The 22,585-nt window shown below is 42.3% G+C and overlaps 1 protein-coding gene and 1 long non-coding RNA gene across 11 annotated transcripts in view; both read left to right on the plus strand.

Moving 5' to 3' along the window:
• Positions 1–22,585, plus strand: part of LOC144287888 (uncharacterized) — a 186,826-nt gene that overhangs the window by 44,186 nt on the left and 120,055 nt on the right. The window contains exons 7-8 of one of the 10 annotated variants that reach the window (XR_013355695.1): positions 7,804–8,317; positions 10,330–10,634. The exons of 8 other annotated variants lie outside the window; for them this stretch is intronic. This is a non-coding gene — a long non-coding RNA (uncharacterized LOC144287888). Of the gene's footprint in view, positions 1–7,803; positions 9,698–10,329; positions 10,635–22,585 lie in introns of those variants that run through there. One more of the 10 variants, XR_013355687.1, reaches the window with a different exon arrangement.
• KCTD12 (potassium channel tetramerization domain containing 12) lies at positions 15,137–21,350 on the plus strand. Its single transcript, XM_077855331.1, has one exon. It carries the CDS (start codon positions 15,271–15,273, stop codon positions 16,252–16,254), a length of 984 nt encoding a protein of 327 aa, XP_077711457.1. The 5' UTR covers positions 15,137–15,270; the 3' UTR covers positions 16,255–21,350.

The raw sequence follows: 22,585 nt of genomic DNA on the forward strand, positions 1-22,585 counted from the left end.
CTTTCTGGAACACTTTCTGGTCAGCTACTTGGTGGGTGCAACTGACACTTTTTACCACTAGGTGCTACTCTTCCTCCATCACATGTGCATCTCCAGTCTCAAAAGCAAGGTAGAAGCAAAACCAACTTAGTTATTTCCTGACTACTGTTTCAACACAAGCTAAAACTTCACCTTGCATATTTACTCATCATTGTAACAATACAGTATTTTGAAAGTAGTTGGCTAAGCATTAAATATTTTGTAGAAAGTAAAGCTTATACCAGCTTTCTGTGTATCATCCCACACATTTCAGAAAACTAAAGACTATCAATACCTCTAGTTGCTATTAATTCATATTAATGAAAGGAAGCCATAGGGTTATAGTTTAATTAAAAATACAGTTGACATGCCCATGATTTCTCTCTGAAAAGGTGGCATATTATAGTATCTAAACAATTTTCCATGTGAGACAAAAAATTTCCACAAAATTTTAAGTTATTAGTTATGTATTACAAATTACCCGAAGGCATTATTATTGATATACTATATATATGTGAAGGAGGAAAATGTATGGAATCTGTTTATAGCCTCATGCTAAATGTCTTGAGATAGATGATAAGCAGCTGATAGGGATCCATGTTTGTTAAGCTTTTCTCGAACGATTTCTCCCACTCAGTGCTTGTGGATAGACACATAGTAAACATTTTTGAAGATAAAGAGAACATAAACCACCCTCATATTTATGTCCACTGGGCCTTTTTGAGAAAAGATTTTATCAAGGCATCAGGTTTAAAATTCAGCAAGTCTAAATATTAAAATTTAAAAGTTTTCTCTCCTCAGGGGATAAAAAAAATTTGAGGTGGAAAAAAATTAAAAGCTAAATAAATTGTGATTTAAAAAAAAAACAAACTAAGCCAATTGGGCAAATTAGATACTTGGAACATATTTATTCACTTCTTCCCTCAGACTTACCCATCCAGTTTAGTCGTTCATTCACTGACTCATTCATTCACTGAACAAACTTTTATTGAGGAAGCTTATGTGTTTCAGATACAAAAATAAAATAGAATGGACTCTAAGTTGTGAAGGCTTACAGTTCAGGGTGAAATGGGGCTGACAAGGAAGAGGAGAGTCAGATTTGTATATAGAGAATTGGTGTAGTGATAACTCATGGGATCCTCTTTCATTTGAGCATGATGACAGATATGAATATAAGAATCCTTTGGTGATTTTAACATGCCTTGAAACTAGGTAGACAAAAATGTTCCAGCAGCTGGATAGATGTATTCTTGAACCTGTTGGTGGCTTTGCTGTCCATTTCCTGGTAGTCTTCCAGGTAGGCACTTTTCTGCCACTGTGGTGGATGTGGCTGCATGATTGAGTTTTGGCCAAAGAGATTGATGTGAAAGTGTTGGGTGGGACTTGTGGCACAGGTGAGTTGTCTGGTGCTGCCTGCCTTCGTCTGGGTTACCAGCGCATGTCACTCTCGGGAGGGGGGCAGGTGATGCTACTCCTCATTGTACATTGTAATTGGGTCATTGGAAAAATAACCAACACCAGTTTTTGTTTTACTCCTATCTCTTGAGTCTAGGTTCCCTGTTAAGGAAGTATTTTGATTACAGTAATAAGAATTTTCTTTTTGTTCTAACTTTGGAGATGGGATATTAGTGTTTAGCCAGACAGAAATAGACACCAGTAACATGATGAGCAAATCAAGCAATTCAACCCTTTTCACACCAGCAATAGTATAAGTCACCCAAAAAGGTTGCTTTTGAAGGGCGAAAGAGAATTGAAGTGAAAAGAATATTGATTAATTCAGGGGAAGCTGAAAAGGCTCTCTGTTCTTCTGGTAGACCCGAGGTGGCAGGCTCCAGGCGTGTGGTGTTAATAAAGGGGGCTAGAGACACACTGAGAGACAGCAAAGGCGAGAGGTGGGAAATGATCTTTCCATTCTTCCCTCTTGGTTAGAAACCCCATTATATGCTCTCTTAGCTCCCTGAACTCCTCCTTTGAGGAGAAAAGAATATTGAAGCACAATCCCATGTCTTTAAGTGCTATTCTGAGAAGGCTCCACTCTTTGTCCTCATTTCCCTCCATGCACTGCTTGGATTTGTTTCATCATTTTAATCACCCCCTTGCCTACACCTTCCACTCCCTCCCTGGGTACATCCAACCCTTAGCCTCACCTGAGTAGCTGAAAATAGCTGGCAGAAAAAAACTTAAACCAACGCAAGATGCCTTTTGATGTTCTTGTACAGGGTGTGTGGTTATTGCCTTATCCTACTGACAACAGAAAAAGAGAGTCCTCCACTACTTCTCTGAACTGAAGATTTTAAGGTTTGATCAGAACATTTAAATATCTAACACACATAGTTAGCCTTCCTGAAGTGCTCTGACAAAACACTCAGGATAATCATCTGGTCAGCTGAAGCTGCTAACTAGGGAAAAACATTCTTAAATTAAAAACAACAACAACAACAACAACAAACAGGGCTTATTTGAAACTTAGAACATCAAATAAGTGATTATACCGATATTTTATTTATTTTTAAAAATGTTTTATTTATCCATGAGAGATACAGAGAGAGAGGTAAACTCCCCAAGGAGCCTGGTGTAGGACTCAATCCCAGGACTCTAGGATCATGACCTGAGCCAAAGGCAAACACTCAACCACTGAGCCACTCAGGTGTCCTTATACCAGTATTTTAAACATATTCAGTTTAAGCAGTTTGGATATGCATATATTAGTCTGTCCATGCTATTATTTTTTCTTAGTAAATATATTCTTTTAAGATTTTATTTATTTATTCATGAGAGACACACAGAGAGAGAGAGAGGCAGAGACACAGGCAGAGGTAGAAGCAGGCCCCATGCAGGGAGCCCGACGTGGGACTAGATCCTGGGTCTCTAGGATCAGGCCCTGGGCTGAAGGCGGCGCTAAACCGCTGAGCCACCTGGGCTGCCCTTAGTAAATATTTTCTAGGTGGTAGAAAGGAAAAATTAAACTGAATCCGGGTTCTTTTCCTAATCAGTTGAATTCATTCATTCCATCGATATTTCTTGCGTGAGCACTATGAATGTCATAAGATGGCAGAGGCATAGAGTTGTTTATTATAAAATTCATGTAATGTTTGCATTCTCTGTGGAGATAGGAATGCCACCTGCCTTACACACAGCTGTATCCCCAGAACTCCGCATCATGCCTTATATGTGAGAGGCACTCAACGACTGGAGACAGCTATTTCCACTGACCAAACCACAAGAATACTTGGAGGAAACTGGGATAGGTTGATCCAGCCCCCTGGTGACAGGGCTACAAGAGTTAGAAAGGTGATGGAGATTCTATCAGGAAAAGGAAATGGATAGTCCAAATATGTATAAAATTCATGGAACAACTCTCCCACTGTCCTTAGGATATATTAAAAACACCCGGTGTTGTGTTAAATTGGGTAGGGTAAAGCTAAGCTTCCAGATTGTGGTGATGTCACACATTGGGACAATTCCTGAGAGAAATGAAAGCTGCTTCTTTCTATCTTTAGTATCTCTATATTTCTATGGCTGACATATTTGCAAACAGTGATAAATGCAGGGTGAGAGACCCTTTTGGGGCATGGCTTGAGCATAAATAAGCAAAGGGCTGATGAAAGTTTGACTGCTTTAACTTACAAAAAAATGACTGGACTTCATTTCTTAGAGCAGTTTTAGGTTTACAGAAAAATTGAATAGGAGGTACAAAGAGTTCCCATATACTCCCCACCTCCACAGTTTCTTCTGTGTCTTCCATTGGTATAGTATATTTGTTACAACTGATGTCACAATTGATGGATACATTAGTTTAAACTAAAGTCCATATTTTACATTAATATTTACTCTGTGTTATACAAGTCTATGGATTTTGCCAAATGGATAATGACTGCCTCAATTTTTATCAAGCATAAGGGTTCAAGATTAGAAGTTTTGTAGAATGAACAGGTGAGAAACCAATATAGTTTAAAAATCAATTTGTGCAATAAAATGATTTAAATTATGTGGATCGGCACTGTATTATTTAATAGGTTTTTACTTTGATTGTAATGTACTTATAAAAGTAGATTTATGAGTAAATGTTCACTTGTTATACTTGTATGGTTAGACTTATTTAAATAAATGAATAAAAATGATCATAAAACACTTTGGAAATATTTTATGATAATGAGAGTATTGCTCTCACATTTAGTCAAAGATGTAATGACAAGAAGAAAATTCTCCCCGTTTTTTCAAATCTGGTAATCACCGGGTATGTGGACATTTTAGGCATCATTGGTCTACTGTTTGCCATGCATCTTGGCACATGGGCAGTGTATAAAAAATATTAGCTATTGATTATGATTTTAAGTTCTCTAATACTAGAGGTATTAAATCAAGTTTTGATCCCTGAAAATGAGAGAGGAACTTAGAAAAAAAATCTGTTTATTTTTGCATAAGAAGTTGGTGAGGCAGTTATCTGAAATTAAAGAATCTTAGAAATAGGAAGGAAGTAGAGCATCTAGTGAAGGTTATTAACCCAAATTATGAATCCCTTTTATTTCACTTGTCTTCAGTGGGCCTCCAGCTTAGATCTGTAGTAGGAATGGGAACACAATTCTTATCGAAGTAGCCTTTTCCGTGGCTTCAACTGTTCAAAAGGTTTTCATAAGCTAAACCTGAACTTTTCCTTTTTTAACTTCTACCTATAGATTCAAGTTTTGCTCTTTGGTACTGGAAAGAATACAGCTGCCATGCTACCTCAAATACTACTCCCTTCTAGGCGATTCTACTATATTCTAGATAGACTAAACTAAAAAAACTCTTACCATTACATTGTTTTGGGTCTTGCTTACACACTTTGAAATAACCTTGCCAATTGAAATAACTTTTTCTTTATTGTTATTATTTGTGATAACACTTAACATAAGACCTAAACTCTTAGCAAAATGTTAAGTACAAATTATAGTATTGTTTACTATAGGCAGTATGCTGTACTATAGACCTGTAAGAACTTATTCATCTTGTATAACTGAACTATTGTGTCCTTTGTCTAATTCTCTATTTCTCCCTACTCCCAGTCTCCAGGAACCACATTTCTATGAGTCTATCTTAGATTCCTTGTGTAAGTGATATCATGTGGTATTTGTCCTTTGGTGTTAGCATAGTGTTCTCCAGGCTCATTCATATTCCAATTGCATGATTTCCTTCTTTTTCTAAGGATGAATAATATTCCAATTATATATATATATATATATATATATATATATATATATATATATATATACACACCACATTTTCTTTATTCATCCATCGATGGATATTTAGATAATACAAGCAAAAATAGACAGGTGGGACTATATTAAAGGAAGCAATCAACAAAATGGAAAGGCAACCTATGGAATGGGTGAAAATACTTGTAAATCATATATCTGATAAGGAGTTAATATCCAAAACACATATGAAACTTCTATATCCAAGAGCAAAAAACCCCAAATAACCTGACCAAAAAGTGGGCAAAAGAACTGAATAGATATTTTTTCCAAAGAAGACATCTAAATGGCCAACAGGTATATGAAAAGGTGCTCAATATCACTAGTCATCAGGGAAATGCAAATCAAGACCACAATAACAACAACTCAAGATTGTGAAGTCTACAATAAGACAGAAATACCAATTTTGTTATCAGTTATTGTGTTTCTATGATTGCATGCTCATCTTTTCTCTGTAAAATGAAGGATTTGACTTGAATAATTTCTAGGTTCTTTTCAACTTTTAAAAGCTATTGTATTTGGTGTGTGTGTGTGTGTGTGTGTGTGTGTGCGTGCTACAGATATTCCATCTTATTGGCTTCCTGAACTTGGAATGGATGCAGAGTCCCAGATAAGTTTTCAAATGAACTTTTGCTAAGCTGCATCTTAAGCACCTGTATGACTTTACATTTATCCCTATTACTTTCTCTCTTATTTGTTTCGTTACTGAAGCTTATATGGATGATTTTAAGTGTTAATTCCATATTTGTTGGATTAGTAAGCCCCGCAAGATATTGTCATCTATAAATTTTGTTAACATGATTCTCATATGTTCATTTAATTTGCTGAGAAAAGTTGAGTAGAAAAGAGCTAAAACAGAACGTTGTTCTTTCTCTTCAGTTTGACAATATTCCATTCATCAACAATCTTGAATAGACCTGTCTTACCGAAAATGTGCCCATGTAATTGGTATTAAAATCCAGCCTATCTTTCCCTAAATTGTCCAAAAAGATACATTATTGAGCTGTCAAATATCTTGTAAAAATATAATATACTGTGAAACAGTATTACTACACTGCATGAGATTAGCAATGCAGCCTAGGAGGGAAAAGTATTTTGTTAGCAGTGACTCAGTTGAGGTGAACTCCTATTGTTTCCAGAGGTCAGTTCTTTCTCTCTCTAAAAAGCCCATACAATCTATTTAATAATCCATCCTGGAATTTTTTGGAGGAGGAGTGTCAAGTGTCTAGTCTTGGCTTTCTGGGAACTATCTTTTCTCTCTCCCTAGAAAGCAGAACATTGGTTTATCTCTCATTCATGGGTAGAAAAGGTCAATCATTTAACATTCTGTTCATAAACAGCCTAGAGACTAAAGAGAGAGGTACATAGGTGGGTGTGAAAAGTTATTTTTGGAGGAGAATGGGCATTGTCAGATTACTTATGAGATGCTTTCTTCCTCTATGATCTCATCATGTCTCCTTAATAGAGTCATTAGTAAATGGTACATAATAGATGAATTAATTATAATGAATATTTTCATTAATAAAGAAGCATTTAGATACAGTGCAGTGTATCCACACACCTATTCTACTTGTGTTTATGGCCTGTAAATATAGTAGAGGGCTTTCTCCTGTCCCTAAACTACACAGTCGAGAGTGAGACCACTGTAGCAACTCTATTCACAAATAGCTTGCGCTCAGAAGAGCACTTGGTCATAATAAGTGACTGAGAGGGCTAAACTTGTCATTGCAGATGTTCTTACACTAACATGAATGCAGTTATCAGTTCTTTATAGCTTATAAAGCTGTGGCTTCTTACTGATGGACAGCTATCTTTCCTTGAAAGAAGCTCAATTTCATGTAATATGACATTGTTTGGAAAGTGTGGTGGTTAATTTTTTGGGTCAACTTGGCTAGGATATGGTGCCCAATTGTTTAGTCAAATGCTGGTCCAGATATTGCTGTGAAGGTATTTTGAAGATGAGATTAACATTTACAGTTATTTGGTTTTAAGTAAAGGAGATTATCTTCCATAACGTAAATGGGCCTCATCCAATCAATGGAAGATCAAAAGAACAAAACACTGAGGTTTCCCAAAGAAGAAGGAATTCCATCTCAAAACTGTAACACAAACCTTGCCTGGGTTTCCAACACACAAAAAATTTGGACTTACCAGCCCCCACAATCAAGTGAGCTAATTCATTTCATTAAATCAATCTTTTCCTTTATCTATCAAATGATATATATTTAGATAAGATCTAGATATCCATCCTATTTTTCCTTTGGAGAACCCTGAGACAGGAAGATATCTTCCCTCCCTATTATATTCCTGGGTGACATACGGAAGTCTCGATGGCCCCATTCACTCTGATACTGTGCAGATTCTCATGGGCCATGGACCTATGGAACCATTGTGACTTCCGGCAAGATCAGGTTCATAGCAGGTGCTTTATTAATATTTAAAGGGATGTTGAATGCAATGTATAGAGGAGCTAAACTTCTTTTACACTGTTGATATCTCTTCTAGTAATACCTGCTACAATGATGTAATATTTCTGTTTCCTTTGCAGTATACACATGTGAGCTGTGGAGCAATATCACAGTTGCCATTTGGGTTGGTGCTCTTCCTGCCCTGCCCTCTTTAGGCTTGGTTCTTTATCATTTCCTGGTTTAGGCTCCTGAGTTGGGCACAGAGAGGAAGTCACTGTCTTTGGATTTTAAGAACACCTGGAGTTCCCTTATACTCCCTTTATGGCACCTTACCTCTGTCCACTGCTACCTAGACTTTCCCTCCTAGATGTTGCCAACGGCTGAACTTTTAGTTCGGAATAAAACTAAGCTATTTTATTAATTGTCATCCACGTTGCAAAGTCTAGGATGACAAATAAGCTCTGAAATAGAAACTTCCAAGCTGTCTAGATTTTGACTAAATCTTTGAACCAGTGAGCAAATTTATGTTGGAAATGACTGACTTCTGGGAAGAAGAGGCAACATCAGATGAAATGCCATTGATCCTGCCCATTTTAGACACTACGGATACTATGAGAGATGTTACCTAAGAGAAAAAGTAATAAAACTCTCAAGGTAAGCCTAATCAGCAAGGAACTGTTTGGATTATAGAAGCGCAGTGGAGACAGGAATGGGAAGGTGGCAGTAGAAACTTAGGTTTATAATGTGCCCGTTATGTGCCAGACACTGTGAAATGACATGCTTTAGATCATCTCATTTAATCCACAAGAGTCCAACAAGGTATGCATTTTTGCTCCATTTTAAGATAAAGAGCTGAAATTCACAATATCTAAATAATTTGCCCCAAATCTTAGATTTCAAATAACAAAGCCCGGAGAAGAATATAGGTTCATCTAACTGCAAAGTGTATGATTTTCGCACCTATACTTGAAGAAAAGAACCTTACTTTCTAAACATAAATCATAATAGGCAATATCATTTTAAAGTTTAGCAGAGTTTGAGGCCATTTCCCTACTGTGAAATATCAAGCATATTTCCGCAGTAACTGGAAAGCAAATTAGGGAAAGGTCCCTCTCCCCCACTTAATTATATCAAACAAATGATCTTACAATTATATAAGAAGTCGCCCATTACAGTCTAGCCAGTGGCTTGGCTTCTTGTCCAAACCTCACAGTGAAATATGCAGACTTTCTGGAACCACATATTAAAATCTCTGTGGTTGAATCAGTCCTTCTTCTTTTCTGCATAACCTAACCTCAATACTATTCAATATATAGAGAACTCTGGGGATGAGATCCTTAAAACCCAGTGTCAAAAGGTGAATACCTGATAATCATCACCTTAGTTTCACACTCGTGAAAACTGGCTTAGTCCTAATTTATTCTCAGACACATGGGTCTGTTTTGCAGCGACGTGCCTTGTTTTATAGCCTTGTAAAAAGAAACTGACCCCAAATTTGTTATTAGTATAAAGTAATGCAATGATGTTCTTGTGTAAACTGGCTTTGAAGAATATTCCTCAACTGATATGCCCAAAATGGTGAGTGATCTGACATTTCTCAGGCATATAGTCTCCAAGGTGATTATTTTGAATGACAACCCTCATGTGGGGTGTTAAATTGAGTAGATTTGACAGGGCTGCTGTAGAGCTGAAAGAGCACTGAATGTTGAGTCAGGAAGCATCTGTTGGCATCCCTGCCCTGCATTCAGCTACCTGAGAGACACCATTTGCATTCTGTTGCTACCTGAGGGGTGGTGGAAGTCACCTAACCTTTCTGAACTTCTTTCCTCATTTGTGACACTGTTGGATGACACCCGCTGACACTGTTGTGATAATCAAGTGAAGCTGACAGTATGAAAGTGCTCAGAACAGTGAGGCAGTAGAATAGAATGTGATAACTCACTCATAGTTAACCTCCAGGTGAAGTACCACAATCTGAAACCAAGGCCTCCAAGTTCTTGGGAAACATCAGTGATGTTAATAATTAGCCTTGGTGAGATATCCTAGAATCACTCGAGTGTGTGAGGTCCAGTTATTTCCGTGCTCAGTTTGATATGTAAAGCCATCAGTAGGATACATTTTTTCAGTTTCACAAGCCCCAGAAGACCAGTGGATACTGCTTGCTTTTGAATACTGGAGCCTGGATCTCAGCAGTTTTCACTGACTCACTTTATCCCTGTCTAGAGTTAATGAGATCATAGTAAACGTACTAAGAGCCTGGTGCTTTGCAAACCTTTATGGTATTTTAGAAGGCCAGGAATCAAATCTTATTTATCATGTGTAGGACTAGGCTGGGGGAAAAGTAGGACAATAATGAGTCCATTCTGTCTGTGGGCTCAAATAGGTCCTTGGAGATGTCTACTGGAGGCAAGACTGTGCTATTGATAGAAGGCAGAAGTGAGAGTCCAGGACTTCTCTCCTTCCTAATCCTAGTTCTTTCACCATAGCTACTTTGAGTTTTTGAGCATCACTCCTGTAGCTCACAAGCACATGGACATGAGTGCCATTTCTGCCCCTAGCAGGGATAAACAGCTGCATTATGTTGGTCAAGTTAACTAACCTCTCTTTGCCTTGGGTTCCTCATTGGTAAAGTGGGGAAAGTAACAGAACCATTTTTCTTCGTACAGGTAAAGCATTTGTAGAAGTGAGAGAGTGGAAAATGCAGCATTGAAGAGATCAATGCTAAACACAGATTGCCTGGGTTCAAATCCCAGCTCCACCACTCCTCGTTTGCTCATATGATCTTCTAAAACTTGGGTAGTTAAGTACTAACCACATAGATTAAATGTGCTAATCCATGGATAGATCTAACAGAGTCAGCACCTAATAAGTGTTATATGGATGCCTGCTGTTATAGTACTTGTTTCTGGGAAGAGTCTCAGATACTGCTGATAAGGATATGGAAATAAAAAATTAAAACTTTCCAACATTATTAATTTTTCTGTGTTTGATTCTATCAAGTATAAAAGCCATATCATAGTAATGTTGGGATTTCCTTCATTATCTCGGCCCAATACTTTGGCCATTTCCCTCATTGAACATTTTCTCTCTCTATTTTAAGGATTAGATTATTGGTGCATATTTTACTGAGTCTTTATTAAGACTCTCTATTCCCTGATTTACTTCAACTTCAGTATCCCATTCTTTTTTTCTTCCAAAAGCAACAAGTCAATGAATTTTAAAGGCGGTGAACAGAAGGGACTCACACATTGGGAGAATGATAAATGAACTAAACATTTGTTTGGGACAATTTCTGATCCTATCTCTTCTCCCCTTCCCTCACAGCATTCACTTCAATGTTTTTGCCATCCATTTATTCCTTCGATATTTATTGGGAAGGCTTGTCAGGCACTGTGACAGGCAGTGGAAAATCGTGGTTCTGACACTTGAATGGTGTTTTACGGCTTACAGATCGTTTATGTTAAATTTGTATGTTAAATGCATTCGATCCTCTGAGGCGCTCACTTCATTTCACCCAGCTCTTCCTCCCCTTTTAACTTTATATTTCTCATAACTGTCCTCATTCCTGCACACTAAAGATTTGAGTGTGCAGAATATTTACCAAGTGCATGGGGAACACGCTGGAGTGGGAAGTTGGCTGGATGAGAAGGTGGTAGGTGGGTGAGGAGATACGAATCAGATGAGAATGTAGGTCAGAGATGTTTCCAATACCCTTTTAGGATAAAAGGACAAAGCACTCTTATTTAGGAAAGTCCAAAAAGTCACTTGCAAAGGAACAATGCCCATCACCAGAAACTGTATTGAGACTAGACATAGGGCTGGCGATTTCCCATGTCCTCCCTTACCATAAGCATGTTTAACATATGCAAGAAGCCAGAGTTATGACCCTCCCTTCCCCCATAAACAGACCTTAAGTCCCAGCATTAAAGTTCCCCAATTATACTTCCTCTTTCATTTCATGATACCAACCAATAGACAAGAAATACAATATAGCAAATTGACCAGAAAAGTATTCTGTTAGTCTCAGATCACCTGTTTCATTCATTATTATGCTTCTTACACACAACTTAGACTTCAATAGGGAAATACCAATGGCATCCTGCAGATGAACTGGTCATGTCAGCTGGTAGAGAACAAAGGTAGCATGCCGCTTGTGTGTAGGCATGCAGTATCTCTCACATTTGAGCTTATAACCATCTGGTCAAGGGTACTTTGAAGATTCACAGGATATAAGCAGATGGTAACTATAGTTAAACGTCTACTGTGAAATGGACAAACTCATTCCTTACTTAGATGCCTTTAACTTGCTTTGCCCTCTGCCTAGAATGCTCTTCCTCCAGAAATTTATTCATAAGAGACATAGAGAGAGAGAGACATAGGCAGAGGAAGAAGCAGGTTCCCTTCAGGGAGCCCAATGTGAGACTTGATCCCCAGACCCTGGGATCATGACCTGAGCCAAAGGCAGATGCTCAACCACTGAGCCACCCAGGTGCCCCTCTCTCTTTCTTGTTATTCAGCTCAAGTGTCACTTTCATGGAGAGGCCCTCCCAGGCAATCTATATAAAGTATATCTGCACTCTCAGTCCCTCTATCTCATTTCATGATTCTCTTCTTGGCATTTATCTCTACCTAACGTGGACTTACCTATCTATATACTTATTATCTGTCTTCCTCACAAGACTGTAAGCTCCAAGAGGGCAGAGATTATTGTAACACACTGCCTGGAACATAGGCACTTAATGCATATTGGTCAAACAAGCCAGTGAGCAACAGATACTTACTGAATGCCTATTGTATGCCACTGCTATTCTAGAGTGGCACTGGGGATGCGGTAATGAATCAGGCAAACTCTCTGAGCTCTTGGAGTTTGCATTCTAAGGCAGGGAAACAAAAAACAGAGAAGAGAAAGCTGCTTGGGTGGGGCTGTCCTATATTAAATAAAGTGATCAAGGGAAGGTCTTTCTGCAGCGTCCTGAAGAAGGTGAGGAGGGAGGCACCTGAAGAAGATAAGGTGGGAGAGGGTAAGTGTTTTAGCAAGGGGACAGGAAGTGCAAAGGTCCTGAGAAAGCAGGTCCAGAGAAAGCTAGCAAATTCCTGGGTGAGTGGCAGCAGATGGGAGGAGGGGTGCTAGTGGGGCACAGCTCCAAACCTGTAGCTTGTTTTTTACTCTTTTGTGAAATGGGAAGCCACTGAGAGGCTTTGAGCAGAGACATGATCTGATTTAGGTTATGACAGGATCCGTCTTTTTTGTTCTGGTGATAAAATATTGTAGGGGACAAAAGAGGATGCAGTTAGGAGACCAATGCCATAATCCAGGTAAAAGATGATGGGTGGCTTGGTCCAGGATGGTAGCAGGGAGGTGTGGAAACCTGTTAATAGTCTGGGAGTATTTTAAAGGATTTTAAAGGCAGAACTGAAAGGATTTGCTGGCACAATAAACAAAGTATTGATATAAAATATGTACAGAAAGAAGACTCTTCTTGGATTTATAGAAAAGAGACTGGTTTTGTTAGGCTGGTGATACTGATATACCAGATAGTAGCACAACCACCTAGAAATTCAGCACTGGAATTTGGAACTTTTGTGTCATCTATTACTTATCCCAAAGAACAAACAGAAAAAGAGTGGTCAAATATATTCAGTATCAAAATCTGTACTTGCAATTAAGTGAGCTGGTTTGGGGCTTGATCATATTTCAGCACTCTGACATGAATGAGATAATTGTTCAGAAGACATAAACATTTCAAAGTAAAAATGACACTTACCCGTGAGAAGACTGTAAAGCTCATTGGGTAGTTACACAAAAGGGTAAACATTATTATGAAGAACAAAGATCTCCCCTGATTTATTCTGATTGACCGTCTGTACTTGCAACTCATCTGACAACCGCTCAGACTTCTGACCCTTTGCCTCCTGGGCTACAGGGAAAGAGCTATGGATCTTATTCAACCTCGCGTTCTTCACTCCCTGGCCCTGGCAAACAGCGGTGCACAACAAATACTCACTGGCACGGTGATTTCTTAACATCCTTCCCCGCCCTCCCTCCCGTCCTCTTTCTGTAGTGCTCCGTACCGCCTTATTTTATTTACCAAAGTCAGGGTCAGATAATCACTCACAAAAAAAAAAAAAAAAGAAATTTCAGGATGTGTTGGGCGTTGTTAGGCTGGGCCGTGGAGGGCGCAATCCGCGGGGCTCCTCGGCCTGGGAAGCCAGGGAAGGCTGGTGGGGGCGGGGGGGGGGGGGTGCGGGAGAAGCCTGTGCCTCCAGGCTGCAGGGTGCCAGGTGAATGCAAATGTGTAGGGAGGAGTTACAGCAAGCCAGGTGGGGACCACAGAGGGCCTTCAAAAGTACGGAGGCCCCGAGACTAGAGGGCACCTAAGAGAACAGCCTGGAATGACCCAGGCGCGCGGGAGGGGAGGCGCACCTGGACCTTTGGGAGGGTAAACTCGCGGGGGCTGACAGGTGGGCTTTCCTGACTGCTGCATCCATCACATCTCGGTTGAAGGCGAGATTCACCAAAGGCTGAAAGGGGCCGGGAGGCCGAGCGGTTACTTCGGCCTCGAGGGCGCTACGGGAGGAGGCCGCGTCCTCCACCCTCCGGGGAACGCGCCACCGAGTCGCTCCTGTAGCCTCCCAAGTTCTGCCGTCACCGCTGCAGCTCATTCCTTCCCACCTCGAGGGCTCCCAACCAATGCGTTTGCCTCTTCACCCGCAAAGAAACTACCGGTGACAGTTCTACGGCTGGAAACCCAGGTTAGTTTTCTGTGTCTCCGCCTTTTTCGAGACTACTGGTTAACCTCAACAGTCTCCCGCCGCCTCCGCCCTGGGGCGGCCCCTGAGTCCCTCCAGACTTTTTTTTTTTTTTTTTTTTTTCTTTGTCTCTGGAGAACTTTCAGCCACTCGCCAGCCGACTAGGGCAGCGCCACAGCTCCGGGGTGCAAAGCAGCGGGTTCCGGGGCGGCCGCGCACTTCTGCCGCCCGGGCAGGGGGCGGGAGGCTTACGTCCTCCCGGCAGGCGGGGTGAGGAGGGGAGCGGGCGCCTTGATGCCCCTCCAAAGGAAGCTCGTCTTCCGAGGCGGCCCGTCCCAGGCTCGGCCCACTTCGGAGGGGGAGAAAGTTGGGCGGGAGCGGGAAGGGTTGGAGCGCGCGGGCCGGGCTGGGTGGAGGTGGGGCGACGGGGGAGTCGGGGCGCCCCCGGCGCGCGAGCCGGGGTGGAGCCAGCAGCCGGGCGCGGCGTCAGCGTTTAGGATGCAAATCGATTCCCCGCTCCGCCGTCCCCCACCCCTCCCGCCCGGGGAGCAAGGCTCCGCGGCTCCGCAGCCGCCCACGCCTCCTGCGCGCCGCGGCGCCCGAGCGGGCGGCTCTACTTAAGCCGCGCGCCGGCCGAGCCCCGGCACTCGCCTGGAGCGCGCGGGGGAGGCGGGCGGAGCGCACCGGGGGCCTCGGGGGCGCACGGCACCGCGGGGCTCTGCGCGGCTCGCGGCTCGTGGCGGCGGCGGCGGCGGCGGCCGGGGCGCACGGCTGAGCTAGCGTCCGGGGAGGGCGGCGGCGGCTTCGGCGCGCAGCCCCGCTCCCTGCCGCTGACCCAGACCCGCCACCTCTCTGCCATGGCCCTGGCGGACAGCACACGTGGACTACCCAACGGGGGTGGCGGCGGGGGTGGCAGCGGCTCCTCGTCCTCCTCCGCGGAGCCGCCGCTCTTCCCCGATATCGTGGAGCTGAACGTGGGGGGCCAGGTGTATGTGACCCGGCGCTGCACCGTGGTGTCGGTGCCCGACTCGCTGCTCTGGCGCATGTTCACGCAGCAGCAGCCGCAGGAGCTGGCCCGGGACAGCAAAGGCCGCTTCTTTCTGGACCGAGACGGCTTCCTCTTCCGCTACATCCTGGATTACCTGCGGGACTTGCAGCTCGTGCTGCCCGACTACTTCCCCGAGCGCAGCCGGCTGCAGCGCGAGGCCGAGTACTTCGAGCTGCCGGAGCTCGTGCGCCGCCTCGGGGCGCCCCAGCAGCCCGGCCCGGGGCCGCCGCCGCCGCACTCGCGGCGCGGGGTGCAGAAGGAGGGCTCGCTGGGCGACGAGCTGCTGCCGCTGGGCTGCGCGGAGCCCGAGCAGCAGGAGGGCTCGTCGGCCGGGGCGCCGTCGCCCACGCTGGAGCTGGCTAGCCGCAGCCCGTCCGGGGGTGCTGCGGGCCCGCTGCTCACGCCGTCCCAGTCCTTGGACGGCAGCCGGCGCTCGGGCTACATCACCATCGGCTACCGCGGCTCCTACACCATCGGGCGGGACGCGCAGGCAGACGCCAAGTTCCGGCGAGTGGCGCGCATCACCGTGTGCGGCAAGACGTCGCTGGCCAAGGAGGTGTTCGGCGACACCCTGAATGAGAGCCGGGACCCCGACCGGCCGCCCGAGCGCTACACCTCGCGCTATTACCTCAAGTTCAACTTCCTGGAGCAGGCCTTCGACAAGCTGTCCGAGTCGGGCTTCCACATGGTGGCGTGCAGTTCCACGGGCACCTGCGCCTTCGCCAGCAGCACCGACCAGAGCGAGGACAAGATCTGGACCAGCTACACCGAGTACGTCTTCTGCAGGGAGTGAGCTCCCCAGACCCCCCTCGCGACCCCAGCGCGCCCGTCCCCCGTCCTTCCTGCCCAGGGGAGCGTTCTAGGTCGCCCCTCCCGCCCCACGCCCTCCCGCTCCCGCGTCTCCCACCTTCAGGAGCTGGGCCAGGCCCACTCACACCCCCCCGCCCCCCCCCCCACCTGAGAACCTGCGGCCGCAGATCCTCTCTCGGCTTCTTTGGACCCCGCTAACCGAGAGCCCAGATGTACCCCCTCCAGCGCTTCCTCTGCCCCCTGCCTCAAGCCGCCCCTCCCCTGGACGGTCCTTGGCCTGGATCTAATGGGGCAGCGTGGCCACAAAGTCACCAAGTACCTGGGGCTGGCAGAGTTGTTCAGAACCCGATTGGACCCTGTCCAGCGTGTAGAAGATTGCTTGACCTCCCAAGCCCTTTTGACTGATGCTCGGTGTAAGAGATCAGAAGTGAGAACACTGTCTGGGAGTAGTTAGGGTTTAAAAGGTCGTCACGTAGTAGCCTTCTGACCTTCTTTAAAGGTAGAGTTTTTAAAGGGCTGGATGGAAGACTCTGGACCTGGACTTGGGATCCCGTGGAGGCGGTTCAGTGACTACAAATGAATAAAGTTTTGATAAGTTATAGGTAGGACGTAGGAAAAGAACCTAGTGCTGGCACAACGAAGGATCGAATCTTTTCCATGCACCACGAAAGGTCTTCGCCTGTGGCTTAAACTTGTAGAAAGTCACCCCCCCTCCCCCCCGCCCCCGCCGCGTGAGGACGCCTCCTTTCCCCTTGGCTCCAGCGCCAGGAAGCCTTTAGTTCGACCGGTCGGCAAGGCCGCGGGATGGGCGAGAGGGAGGAAGATTGCTGACTCCGACCAGGGCCAGGCAGCCCGGGTCACCGAGCGCAGCGGGAAGTCACCTGGCAGTGACTGCAAACGGAGCTGGGGAGTCGTGCACGTCGTGGGGATTAGGAAAGCCCGTATTCTTGCAGTGAATTGGCAGTAGGACTTTAGCTTGTAAGACTGGGGGGGGGGGGGGGGGGGAGGGAGGAAAGGAGGGATGAAGGGGTGGGAAGGGAGGAGCAGACACACTCATTTATTATTTGAAAGTTGGAAGTTTGTGCCATCCGTTTGAGTACACGCACATTAAAAAAATAGTACACAAAAACATGCAAAGCATTTTATAAAGATGAAGAACAGATTTACTCTTATCTGGCAGTTTATTGAACTGTTTTGAGTCCTAAACTTAGAAGTTGCTGATACTTATATAACCTAACCAAAGAGTTACCCAGTAGTTTTTGAACTTCAGTTTAGCTTTTTTTTTTTTGAACTTTATCTTCTTGTTGATTATAAGTCTTGATTTTAAGATCTAGTAACGAGCAAAATGTTTGATTTTTGGTTGCTTAAACTTCAGATTTCTTCTTAAAAATCCTCATTTTCCTCAAGCCCAGCCAATGTTGACTTCTGGGCAAACCCGAAAACCTGAAGATGCCACTTCTTTCATGCAGATTGGTTGAAATTAAGGTGGAATCTTTTTGAGTGACAGAGCTGCAGAGATAGAAGCCCCAAGCTGCCCATCTGTAGATAGCTATACAATGAAATATTTTTAAAAGAAGGCAAAAAAAAAGTACTTACAAGTGGGCTGAGCAATAAAGTAGTGTTTTAGGTAAATGCAAGAGAAACAGAAGGAGACCTGGTTGCCTTATACCTTTACTCCAGTGGAATCAATTCCCACTGCATATCCTATCTACACCTTAGGTGAAGGGAAGTAAATCCTTGTCTTTCATGCTGTGAGGCTCCTTTGGATATTGTGTAATGACGGAGAAGCCTTTCTTTTTTCATTAGTTTCAGCAGTTTCTCTGAAGTATGTTTTTAAAGATTTTGTAAGGGTCGTTTTCAGTGTCCAAATTAGTGCTATTTTTTCTTCTTTTTAAAAATGAATCTTGTACTGTAATCTTACTATGTCCATAACAGATACTAAGAATGGGAAGTTTTATTCTTAGACTCATGTGATCCAATCTGTATATACCATATATAAGCATTTTACACGAATCATTTAGTTTTTTAATTAATTTACTAATGCTAAAAAATTTGCTATATTTACACCCCCCCCACCCCCAGTAACGTGCATCAGATGGTGTATATACTACAGCAACATGTTTTCATGAGTTTCTTAGATCCTTGTCTCTGGGGACATTGGGTTAGGAAAAAAAAAAACATCATTGTAAAACAGAGTTTGCTCCATACTTTTTTCCTTGGCTACTAGTTATATACTAATAATGTGTCAGTTAACTGTCCACTTAAAATCAAGGTACCTGTATTTTTAACCTGCTAATTCTTTTTTTTTTTTAATTGGTAAACAGAAAGATTTGAAGTCTTTTCATTGGAGTTACATTTTTAAAAAGATAAAGTTAGCTTTATGTGTAAAGACTGAAATTGTAAGGGAAATGGAAGCAAAAATCCAGGAAGTTGTGTTTGCTTATACGTTGGGTGTGTTCTCAGAGTAGGTAGTGCAACAGAACTTATCTGTTTCAAGCCCAAAATGATTTAGCAAATTTGCTTTCTGGACAAAAGAGTGTCTCGGAGATTTCTCCACCCTCTATGCTGTTCTATTAGATCATGCAACAAAAAAGCACATACTTGACAACATCTTAGGACAGATCAAAACCACTGACAGATGGCAAGACACTGGGATTCTTATTTTCCTTGTTAAAACTGCACAGCTCTGGGAGTCCTGGGAAACTGCTAAAGTTTTGTTTATGCCACTCAAGTCTTACGGATTTTATCTTGTAAAACTTTGAGTTGAACTACTGCACTTCTTTGGGTGTACAGATCTTACTTCCTTACACACTCTGGCTGCCCTGCAGTGCTCCCCCTACCCCTTTCATTCCATGAAAGACTGGGAATTCAAATGGGTGGAGACCTTAAACTGACTTATTTTCCTACGGTTGACTGTCACCTCTAAAGTTGACAGTCGAAAAATGAAAATACTCTACTGTTAGCCCAAAGTAAAGACTGGCTGGGAAACTCTACACTAGATGGATAATATAACTGTGGCAAGAGAGACTTAGCATGGATACTTTTGGGTTCCTTCTCCTCTGTGCTGTGGGCCACAGAAGGACCCTTCGTGGTCTACAAAGTAGGCTAGAGTGTTGGTTGTCACCTCTGAGTTTGGATGGGGTATTGAGGGGTCCGTACATGTAAGCCCTCCAAAGACACCATTCACATAACCTGGGAGAATGTCATAAATTATTCAGATAATTAGGACTGCTTTAAGCTGACCCAGCATAGCATGCATTTACTTATGTCATGGCTTTAATTACCATTTGGTTCCTAAGTACAAGTGAATGACATGAGGTTTAACAAATTTCATTAAAAAAAAAAAAAAAAGAAAAAGAATTGTTGACAGTGGTTTAAAAAAAACAGGTACCATATTCAATGCTTTTGCACCAGGTGTTGAGTAAGTTGCTTATTTTTAATACATGTATATCACAAACCATATTCAGTCTAATTTTTTCAAATTGTATGTTATGAAAAATATTCCTTGGAGATGTGAGACTTAGAAATTTTTTTCCCTTTCAGTACTGTTTTTATTCTTGTGTTTCTTACTTGTTTTTTGTTTTTTTGGCATTGATAGCAAAGTGAAAATTTGTAATACTAGCCAAAATTGTCTTCTCTTTCAAACCAGATCCATATATGGGGCCTGTTGCTTCTCTGAGGAAATGCATAATCTAAATTCTCAGACAAAAATGGGTGACTGGCGATGCTCATAACATATTCCAATTTTTATTGGAATTTTCCATGGAATGTTATTACATTGAAGCCATGTAAGGTGAAGCTTTGATAGTTTTTTACTTTTTAAATTATGGTAAATTCTAATCTAATGTTCAAAACATTTTTGTACTCCACATGAAAAATGCTAAATTATAGTGCAAGTATTTGGAAAAGTATTGACTGGAGGGGTTGAATTCTGTAAGAATTTCTTTTATAGTCTCAATCGTAAGTACTTTACTCAATTGACTTAAATTTCTAAAATAATAAACTGAATATTTTTTAATGTAAACTTAGCTGAGTAAATCCTTTGGATTTTTTGTTGTTTTTTCCTTACTATAACTCATTTTAAAACTGAATTAGTTGTTAAGTCTGTCTTTTGAGAATAAATAAAATACTCTTGGGTTTTCAGTGGCTGTAGTACCTGATATAGGATTTCCTAGAGCCAGAGACAAGTTATGTTGAAGTTAACTTTTCTTTGTCACAATTTTGGACAATAAAAATATAAACAGATTTGAATTTGAAGATTTAAATTCTCTACTGGGGCCCTTAGATAGAAGAAATCCAAGCAGACTATTTACATTAGAGTTTAATCTTGTGTGGTAGGAAGATGAATAGTTGACCAAGAATTCTTGTCACCTTATACATTTTGTGTGTCCCCCCCACCACAGGCCAAGTTTTTTGTATTTTAAATGTATTTTGAGGTATGTAGTTTAATTACAACATTAATTGTAATGTAAACTATTATACAACTGTCTTTGTGACTTTATAGGCAGGTGAATTTTGCTATTACTATTGAATACTAATGATAGTTCTTTTATGACCACTCAAACATCAGTAGTGACATTTAATGACAAAAGTTTAAGATGTCCATTGTGGATGTTAATTTTGAAGGCATAAACTATATATTATTTAAATTCTTCCCTACATCTGGAAAAACTCTTATCTGCTAAACAATGTAAGATTCCCACAGAGCTCTCTGGGATTATGCAATTGTTGAAAACATTATATGCTAAGTGATACATATCACAAGCCATTTTCTCAAAATAGAAGGGAAAGGAGAAAAAAAATTGTAACGATTATCAGACTTTTCTAACGAAACAGAAAGCCAAGAAAAAAAATCCCTCTGTATTTTAAAAAAGATATTTCAGACATGCTCAAACTTTAAGTGAGAATTTCTTCAAATCTCTAAATGCTCTAGAGATTTTTGTTCTCTCCATTCACAACCAGTTGTATAATAGGCCTACTCGATACTGTTTTCCCTGTGTGTGAAGTAATGAATCATTGATTATGTGACTTGTTATGTATTCTATTAAACACTAAGGAATAAAACATTCACTCCTTTAATTATTCTTTTTGGCTCCTGAATATGGATTGGCTTGAACACTGGTCTGATTTCATTTAATGGGTTAAGTACTGGGACCACTGGGAGCTCCGTGGTGATGATGAGCATTATGCCATCAGAAGGACTCCTCACTGGGTGATTGGTCAGTTTGGCCAGAAGTGAACAGGCTCTTCCCCCAGAGGTTATTGTGGAGAATGCCTGTTGTCAGGGTGGGTTGGTATTCAATGCGGAGGAAGAGTCCTTCACATTTTCTTTGACCTCAGTCTTAACAGCATATGCAAATTGTTTTGAAATGGGGAATGAAGATAGAGATACCTTTTAAAGTTTGGGGTGGGGTGGGGGAGCACACCTGGATGGTTCAGTGTGTTAAGCTTACAACTCCAGTTTTCAGCTCAGGACCCTGATATCAAGCCCAGTGTTGGGCTCCATGCCCAGTGTGGATTCTCTTTCTCTTTTGATCTCTCTCTGCCCCTCCCTGGCTCACACTCAGGTGGGCATTCTTTTTCTCTCTCTCTCTCAGAAAATGATTTTGAATTTTTTTTTTTTTTTTGGTAGGGAAAAAGAAACAGCTTTGTGACACGCCTTAATTAAAAGTACAATTCGTAAAGATAAAATTCCAAAGAATGTTAGAAGAGGAGCTGCATTTTTATTATAGGGTCTCTTTCCTGCATCCCCTCCATCATTGGTGTCCCTCCTCTTGAAAGAGCACAGTGCCTTCCAGACTGAGAAATCACCCAGCTAAAGGCAGTGCCAGCAGCCTGGTCTGCTGGGCTGTGGCACCGGAAGCCAGGAGTGGCATGTGGAGAGTGAGCGGGGCTTTGCCCTTCCTCTTTGCTTTTGCTTGTACTTCCTCTAGATAGCTTTTGTTTTGAAAGTATGCATGTTTAAGTATAAATGCACACATAAACCATTTGTTTTTTGAAGAGTTTATGTGAAAAATTTAAGACAATTTTTGTACATAATAAGTAAATCTCCCTCTTCTGGTAACCCCTGGAGGGGCTTCTTCCCAGGAGGTAACCATTGGTGTGTTTTTGCAGAGAATATATATTCCTCCCTTTTTTTCTATTCAGTAGGAATTATACCTGCCCTGCTTTCTTCTTTGAACCACACATTCTGGAGTTCTTGCAGTGCCTGAGTGAACATGTAGCAATGATCTACCTCATTTTCCTTGGTAGCCACGTGATAATGTACATGATAATGTACATGATGGTTCTAGATGTGCTGTCACTTATTTGAC

This window comes from Canis aureus, chromosome 17, assembly GCF_053574225.1.
Source record: "Canis aureus isolate CA01 chromosome 17, VMU_Caureus_v.1.0, whole genome shotgun sequence".
NCBI classification, from domain to species: Eukaryota; Metazoa; Chordata; class Mammalia; order Carnivora; family Canidae; genus Canis; species Canis aureus.